General features: G+C 38.1%; 1 protein-coding gene across 1 annotated transcript; it reads left to right on the plus strand.

Annotated features, from left to right (window-relative positions):
* The first annotated feature begins 8,444 nt into the window (after positions 1 to 8,444).
* On the plus strand, positions 8,445 to 8,945 carry LOC118660677 (ubiquitin-conjugating enzyme E2 G1-like). The gene has a single exon (XM_036318344.1). It carries the CDS (start codon positions 8,499 to 8,501, stop codon positions 8,943 to 8,945), a length of 447 nt encoding a protein of 148 aa, XP_036174237.1. The 5' UTR covers positions 8,445 to 8,498.
* The last annotated feature ends 576 nt before the right edge of the window (positions 8,946 to 9,521 follow it).

Below are 9,521 nucleotides of genomic sequence, written 5' to 3' on the forward strand. Positions count from 1 at the left end.
TCTAACTTCCCCACCCTCCTTTCCTTCTGCTAATTACCATACAGATGCCTGTGTCTATGAGGTTTTTTGTTGTTGTTTAATCCCTTCCCCTTTTCACCCAGCCGCTCAACCCCTCTCCCATTTTACAGCTGTCAGTCTGTTCTCTGTATCTATGAGTCTATTTCCACATTGTTTGTTACCTTATTTTGTTTATTAGATTTCACATGTAAATAAAATCATATGGTGTTTGTCTTTCTCTGACTGGCTTATTTCATTTAGTATAAAATACTCTCCAGGTTCATCCATGTTGTTGTAAAACATAAGATTTCCTTCTTTCTTTTACAACTGAGTAGTAATCCATTGTGTACATGTACCACAGTGATTTTATCCACTCATCTACTAAAGGGCACTTGGGCTGCTTCCAAATCTTGAATATTATAAACAATGCTGCAATGAACACAGGGGTGTATATATTCTGTTTTGGGTTCTTCAAATACCATCCCAGAAGTGGAATTTCTGAGTCATAAAGCAGTTCTATTAAAAAAAATGTTAAAAAACAGAGTATGGTTATATTTAATACACAAGTTTGATACAACCAAAAAGTAAAACACCAGAGTAAAATAGTAACAAAAAAACGTGGCATTTCATTTGCAATGCATGAGAAATGGTAACAAGCTCTTAAAAACCAGTAACAGACACTATAATAATGCAAGGAAACTGGAAAAATAAAATGAAAAAACACAAGTGATGATTAAGCAGTGAACATATATGATTTTGCTGAGCAGTGATGAAGAATAATTTCTCTGCAGTGTCAGTGAGCAGAATAAAGACACTGACACCTAATATTCTACAGTTTTGAACAGTGTTGTGCCGTGTGAACCCTCAAACACTGGGAGGCAAATTAATGAGAAGGACCTATAATGAGGGGGAAAGCTAGCTTTTGAATCTATATATAAATTGAGTATTTTTAGGCAGAGCAATTCCAATTCATTGGAATTAGTTCAACAAGTTAGTTGAATAAATTCAAAAGGAATGATATAAAAGCATGTTTAATGCAGAGAAAATGCGTGGCCAGTGTAAGCGCCTAAAACACTTCTTGCCTATCAATGTCTGAGCACCACCAAAAGGGCACGCACTAAGTCTATCAGTAATAGATGATAGCATAGGGAGTACAGTCAGCCTTACTGTGATCTGTATATATGGGCCTACGGGTGATGGTGAGAACTGTAAGCAGCATGTTGACTGTTGTCCTTGTTGCTGTGGGACTGGATCCAGAAGATGGAAAGCTGGAGACCTTAATACCGAAGCCCTAGACGTGCCGTTGTGAGGCCTCCTCCAGGGCTCCCATATATTTCTATTTTATTTATTATCATAACATAGATTTAAAATGTATTCATTAAAAATAGTCTTTTTTTTAGATTTTAGGCCACATAGAAATTTGTTAAGTATATAGTTATTACTTTATGTACCTTTGTTTTCCTTTTAACTTTACCCTCCCCACCGTGTCATATAATGTCCTTTTATTTTTCAACTGGAGGCCCAGTGCACAAAATTCATGCATGGGGGGGGGTCTCTTAGCCTGGCCTGTATTCTCTCCAATCTTGGACCCCTCAGGGGATGTCCAACTGCCGGTTTAGGCCCTATCTCACAGGGATTGAGCTTAAACCGGCAGTTGGACATTCCTCTCACAATTTGGGACTGCTGGCTCCTAACTGCTTGCCTGTCTGCCTGCCTGCCTGATCACCCCTAACTTGCTCCCCTGACGGCCTGATTGCCCCTAACCACCTCTGCCTAGGCCCCTGGCCTAAGGCGCAGTCTGGCTTCCCTCTGCGGGAGGCAACCTTGCGGATCAGGGGAAGGCACCATCCCCAGGACCCCGCTGCTCCTGCCAATGCCGGCCTGAGCCTGGGTCCTTCGCAGCCACGCCTCGGCCTTTCGCAGCCACTGTAGTTTTGTCCGGAAGGTCCTCTGGAAGATATTTGCCCTAATTAGCATATTACCCTTTTATTAGTATAGATTAGATTACATTCAATATTATTTTGCATTAGTTTCAGGTATATTGAAAAGTAAAGTGTCCCTCAATGTTTCTGGTACCCATCAGGACCCATATATATACTATTTTTAATTTTTTGAGATAACTCTATACTACTTTCCAGAGTGGTGGCACCAAATCTGCATTCCCACCAACAGTGCATGAGGGTTCCTTTTTCTCCACATTCCTCATCAACACTTGCTATTTGGGGATTTATTGTTGATAACCATTCGGACAGTTGTGAGGTGATATCTCATTGTGGTTTTAATGTGCATAACTCTGATAATTAGTGATGTTGAGCTTCTTTTTATATATCTCTTGACCATTTGTATGTTCATTTTGGAGAAATGTCTATTCAGGCCCTTTGCCCATTTTTTACTTGGATTATTTTTTTTGGTGTTGAGTTTTATAAATTCTTTATAAATTTTGGATATGAAGCCCTTATCAGATGTATCATTGGCAAATATATTCTCCCTTTCAACAAGCTGTCTTTTCATTTTATTGATTGTTTCCTTTGCTGTGCTAAACCTTTTTAGTTTGATGTAGTTCCATTTGTTTATTTATTTTGTTTGTTTCCTTTGCCTAAGGTGATATGTTAGAAAAAATATTGCTACCAGAAATGTCCAATATTTCACTGCCTATGTATCCTAGGATTTTTATGGTTTTGAGTCTTACATTTACGTCTTTAATCCATTTTGAATTTATTCTTGTATATGGTGTAATAAGGTAGTCTAGTTTTGTTTTTTTGCACCTTTCTATCTAATTTTCCCAATATCATTTATTGACTAGACTGTCTTTACCTCACAATATGTTCTTGCCTACTTTGTCAAATATTAATTGAACATAAAGGTAGTAATTTATTTCTTAAATTTCTAGTCTGTTCCACTGATCTTTATGTTTGTTTTTAGGCCAGTACCATGTTGTTTTGATTGCTGTAGGCTTATAGTATATTTTTATATCAAGTAGCATGATTCCTCCAACTTTATTCTTCTTTCTCAAGATTGCTGTGATTATTCCGAGTCCTTTGTGGTTCCATTTAAATTTTTGGAATATTTTTTTCTAGTTCTATGAAATATGCCATTGGTATCTTGATAGGAATTACATTGAATCTACAGATTGCTTTGGGTAGTATGAACATTTTAACAATGTTAATTCTTCCTATTTATGAACACAGTTTATGCTTCCCCTTGTTGGTGTTTTCTTCAGTATCTTTCTTCATGTCTTATAAATTTCCAAGTACAGGTCTTTTACATCCTTGGTTACATTTATTCCTTGTTATTTTATTTTATTTATTTATTTTTAATTCTTACCTGGGGATATTTTTTACATTGCTGATCTGAGAGAGTAGAAGGGAGGCAGGGAGGGGAAGAGAAAGAGAAACATCAATATGAGAAAAACACCTCAATTGGTTGACTCCCACACATGCCCTAGATACAGTGAGAGAACCCGAAACGGAGGTATGTGCCCTTGACTTGAAACCAAACCCAAGACCCTTCTGTGCACAGACGGACACTCTAACCATTGAGCCACATCGGCCAGGGCTATTTTATTTTTGATGCAATTGTAAGTTGGATTGTTTTCTTAATTTCCCTTCCTGATAGTTCATTATTGGTATATAAAAATGCAACTGATTTGGGGATGTTTATTTTGTATCCTGCTACTTTACTGACTTAATCTACCAGTTCTCATAGCCCTTTTCATGTCTCTGCCCTTCCTAAGGGTCTTGATGTGGTTTCTTCTATAAATCCTGATTATAAGACCTTTGATCAGCTAGACTTCAGTTGGTTATTCAGGTTGATTTTTATATATTTTAATTGTAATTCAAATTTGGTCCTGGGAGGAGGTGAGCGTAGCTTCCACCTACTTTGCTATCATCTTAGAGCCTTTATCATTAAAATTTGACACAGAATTTCTTGGTGTTTTGAGGTATGAAAGCGCATTAAAAAAAAACTTTAAATATTGAGTGTTTAATCAGTATGATGAAAGTTGACTTTAGCTGAAATGAGATTGAAATGTGAAGGCAGAACACCCTTGTTAATACCCTGTTAGGGTTAGAATTATCATTTCAATATGGTGTATGCTAAAAAAGCAAAACCAAAACACTGTTATAAAGAAAGAAAACCTGGGAGAGGAAATATAGACATTTGAATGTTAACCTAATTAGTAATATTGCTGGATTTGGAAAATCAATCCTATTTTCCTAAGTTTTTTGCTTTTAACTGTGTGTGTGTGTGTGTGTGTGTGTGTGTGTGTGTGTGTGATTATTCTTGTGTATTCTTGTGTCAATACTAAAAGTAAACTTGCAATCTGACAGTGGTTAACCAGTTATCACTAAAAATCCAATTATAGGCCTTTGTAGCAAACATAATCCCTGTTAGAAATGATAACACAGTGAAATAGCAAAAAAAGAAATATTGATGTAATCAACAGAGATACTTTTGTTTTTATACTTAAAGAATTTATATTTATGAAAACATAACTTTGAGAAGAGTTAACAATATGTTTCCTAACTGAATGATGAATAAATGAAACTAAAAATATTCTACAACTTTTAAAGCAGTTTCTGAAAACTTGGAGAAAAATTGGAAAGTGTTTATGGGCTGATATAATAAATAGAAATGAAAGACTCTGAAGTCAGATTTTTGAATGTACAGTTCACAGACGATCTCAGGAAGGCAGCTGAGAAAGCATTGCAAGAGATAAATGTGTCTATAACAGAGAGATATTTGAGCTCAGACATAAAAAGATCATGTACAAAAGAGGCACATGTCACAGACAAACAAAAAAAAGTGGCACATATCGAAAGAACAGGGTCAGGAAGGCTAAGGTCCAGAATGATTTTGTGAGAAATGTTAATGACTACCAAAGTCCAGAAAGCTTTCTTTGGAGCAAGGTGACAAACAAGAAAGAGAGATTCAATCTATGGGAAAATAATATAATGTCAAGAGATGGCAGAGAGAAAGGGAAAATGATCATTTTTTTCTCTGCCTCTATGTTCTCTATAAAAGAATAACTTTCATTTATTTGTCATCAATTTAATGAGCATAGACAAAGTTATTTCAGACACCAAATGAAAGGATTTATGAAATGGTGCTCCAACCTATAAAATTACTATGAAAGTATTAATTGCTATATGTATTATTATTAGCTAAGGTTATTAGTCTACCTAAGGATCTTCATATGTGCTAATGCTTAGTTAGACTCATATCACCCATTGAAGAGTAATACTACTCATTCCATTTAGAATTCTCTATTAAAGAGTATCACAAACATCACACCATTCATTTGATCAAATAGCATGTCTTCATACCATTTCTGTTATCACTTCTCACTGTGTTTATCACTACCACCCTAGTGTCAACTGCCATTATCTTTAACCTGAGCCATCTTCATACATAACTTCTTAATTTTTTCACCCTTGCTCACCTCTACAACTTGTTCCACCTTTACCCCCCTTTTTCTCCATATAGTAGCCAAGATTATAATTCTAAAACATTAATCAGATTATGTCACCTCCTCCATTCAAAATCTCCAGTGGTTCATAGAGACTTACATATATGAAAAAAAAAATAGTTGTGAATCATCATGTTCTTTTCTTCTTTAGTATTGCCTTGGCTCATCCTTCTCACTCTTACCTCTCAGAGGTCTCCTTTAAATTCTCTATCATTTGCTTCACTTCTTCTTTATTAATATTGATGCTGATGATTTGCCAATGGATCAGGGGGCTTTGCTAAACTTCAATCTTCCGATTTCATCTTTCCACAAAGGTAGATGGATTTCAATATGCTCTTTTTTTATTCACAAACTGTATGTACTAAATAATAATTATTACCATGAAATATCACCATCACTCAGGTTTTGTAGTTTCAGGTAGGTTTGTGGTTAATATTACCATAGGAATGATATCCTATAATCAGTTTGATGAAAATGCCTGACTTAGCAATGTGATGACAAGACTTTATATTTGTCTCTCAATGCTCCTTTAAATTTATTTCTAGATGTAAACTTAGTCATGATCCCTGGCTTTTCTTATCAGGATGACAGACAGTTTTACCCTCTTTAAGTTGCATTCACTTTAGAAATTAAAGTGTCCTGCCCTTGATAATAACTAACCCCCTGAACTTGCTTGAAGTTAAGTAGTTTATAGTCCCCTAGACAGATCCACATGGGCAGGTCATCTACAATAGGAGAAGAGGCAGCCCTTCTTTCTTTTAGTACCTCAACCCCAACAGAGAAGAGTTTCAGTTTCCTCTGGGATGGGTGTGTGGGGAGAGAGGAAAGGAAAAGAGAGTGTGGTGGTTTCAAAAGATGGCAACAAATTTTTGGCCTCTCTTCCATTCAGAGGTTGGGTTTATATATAGTATCTTAGCATCTTGGTAGGTTTGTGACTATCTTAATTAAGAGAGGGCAGCAGACATGATATTTGAAATGCCTCCAGTCATTTGTGTCTTCTCAGCTGAGAGCCTAGATAACATGAAACAGAAAAAAGCCATTTCCACTGGGCCCTATCTTTCTGACCCACCGAATCCATGAACATAATAAAGTTGTTTTGTGTCACTAAATTTAAGATGACTTGTTGGACAGCAATAGATAATTAGAACAAAGGGCAGGAATTTTCTTACTTGTATTGAACTTATACTTGATATTAATTTTGTGGACTCTGGGCCTGGTTTATGTTTAGACTCTTTCCCTTAAGTTATCTATATATATAGAAGCCGAAGTGACCAGCTGATCAGCTGACCAGCCAGTAGCTATAATGCACACTACCACCAGGGGGTAGACGTTTAATGCAGGAACTGCTGAGCTGCGGTTCTCGGATGATACACCTGGAACCAGAGGGGAGGGAGCCTGATTCTGGGGTGCATCACCCAGGAACTGCCCTCTCACAATCCAGGACCCCTCAGGGGATGACAGAGAGCCAGTTTTGGCCTGATCCCCACTGTCCAGGCCGAGGAACCCCACTGGTGCATGAATCCGTGCACCGGGCCTCTAGTATTTTTATAAGCTCCCGTTAGATCTTTTCTGGTAGCAACTCCTAAGATATGAGAAGAGGTTGGGATTCACAACATATCTCTAGAGAAGTGTGGCCTTATGAGATTATTCACATTTGCCTTTTTATCTTTAAAAAGTATCATATTCCTTCTCTGTGTTTTTATTTATATGATTTTATAATTATATCATGATTTTTTTGTGTAGAAATCTCTGTCCAGCTAAATTTTGAGTTTCTTAAAGGCAGGGGATATTTTCTTTACCTCAAAATTAATGGAAAGCCCTAACTGGTTTGGCTCAGCGGATAGAGCATCAGCCTGTGGACTGAAGGGTCCCAGGTTCGATTCCGGTCAAGGGCCTGTACCTTGGTTGCGGGCACATTCCCAGTGGGGAGTGTGAAGGAGGCAGCTGATCGATGTTTCTCTCTCATTGATGTTTCTAACTCTCTATCCCTCTCCCTTCCTCTCTGTAAAAAAAACAAAAAATCAATAAAATATATTAAAAAAATGAAAAAATCAATGGAAAAAACTACTTTGGGCTCTTAAAAACATAAAATGTAATGGTCCCATTTACACAATGGAATACTATGCAGCTGTAAAAAAAGAAGGATCTCTTAACTTTTAAAACAGCATGTATGTACCTAGAGATTATTATACTAAGTAAAATAAATCAGTCTGAGAAAGACACATATCACATGATCTCACTTATATGTGGAATCTAATGAACAAAATAATCTGATGAACAAAATAAGTCCAGAAGCATGGATAAATGGAACAGACGGACATATCTCAGAGGGGAGGGTGGTGGGAGGATGGAAAGAGATTAACCAAGATATTTATATGCATATATGCATAGTCCATGGATACAGACAATGGTGTAGTGAAGGCCGAGGTGGGGCAGGAGCTGGGAGTGGAAATGAGGGACATCTGTAACACTATCAACAATAAAAAATAATGCCAAAACCGGTTTGGCTCAGTGGATGGAGCATCGGCCTGCGGACTGAAGGGTTCCGGGTTCGATTCCGGTCAAGGGCATGTACCTTGGTTGCAGGCATATCCCCGGTGGGGGATGTGCAGGAGGCAGCTGATCGATGTTTCTCTCTCATCGATGTTTCTAGCTCTCTATCTCTCTCCCTTCCTCTCTGTAAAAAATCAATAAAATATATATATATATAAAAAGAATTCCTTAAAAAAAACAAAAAAAAAAAACAATAAAAAATAAGTTAAGATCAGTGGGGCCGATCCGCAGGCTGGAGGAGGGAAGCAGGCGAGGGGAATCCCAGCGCAACCTTCCCTTATGGGTATGAGGCTGTGAGGAGCGCCAACTGGGCGGACTCGCACCGGCAGCGAGGCGCGCTGCTCCAGCTGCCAGGCCTCCCTTGGCTCTGGCGCTCCCGCCTTGGGGCCTGATTTCCGCAGCGCACCCAGCCCCTGCTGCCTATGAGCCTGCCCCTGGCCCTTCGCACGCCCTGGGGCCAGCCCGGGCCCTAGGCGGGAGGATGAAGGAGCTGCAGTCGGCACTGCTACTGCGAAGACAGCTGGCAGAACTCAACAAAAATCCAGTGGAAGGTTTTTCAGCAGGTTTAATAGATGACAATGATCTCTACCGATGGGAAGTCCTTATTATTGGTCCTCCAGATACATTTTATGAAGGTGGTGTTTTTAAGGCTCATCTCACTTTCCCAAAAGATTATCCCCTCCGGCCTCCTAAAATGAAATTCATTACAGAAATCTGGCATCCAAATGTTGATAAAAATGGTGATGTATGCATTTCTATTCTGCATGAGCCTGGCGAAGATAAATATGGTTATGAAAAACCAGAGGAACGTTGGCTTCCCATTCACACTGTGGAAACCATCATGATACTTATTTCAGGATCTCCAATCGAGAAACATGGCACTGTTTTTCCTGCACTCTACCCACCTGTTGCTGGACTTCTCTTGTAACAAGTTGGCAAACACTGGCTGGAACTGAGCTGCAATAAAACAGGCCAGTATCAATGCTGACAAGAGCCTAACAAGTGCCAACTTACAGATGATTACGTATTTTGAATTCTAATGAACTGTTGTAACCTTCAGGAAGAATTGTAAAGACCTGTACATAGCGCAACATGATCCGGATAATATATATACTGTTCATGTACATCCACAAATACACCTTGTACCAAATAACGCTTTCTTGTGGTAGAATAAGAATCGTGTAAGTTCTAAAAGATTTTAGCAGGTTTTCTTCCCCTACTCATTGTTTCTTATGTTTTAAAAGACTCTTTAAAGCATGTCAGATGAAAAGCAATTAGGATGAAAAGTTTCCATTTAATTTCCTTTAAACCGTTGAGGCTTCCTTAAACTCTTTCCATTTACTAAAGTTTGTATCTTCTTTGTTTTGACACACTCCCCTTTATGTTTATCTCTTCTATCTGCCAGAAGGTTTTCAAATCATTTAGTTCCAATATTGAAATACTAAATAAGCAGTTACTTGATTTTTAATGATGACTTCGGAGGAGTGGTCATCACTAGGTGCTT

The sequence above is a fragment of the Myotis myotis genome, unplaced genomic scaffold (genome assembly GCF_014108235.1).
Source record: "Myotis myotis isolate mMyoMyo1 unplaced genomic scaffold, mMyoMyo1.p scaffold_m19_p_1, whole genome shotgun sequence".
Taxonomy (NCBI): domain Eukaryota; kingdom Metazoa; phylum Chordata; class Mammalia; order Chiroptera; family Vespertilionidae; genus Myotis; species Myotis myotis.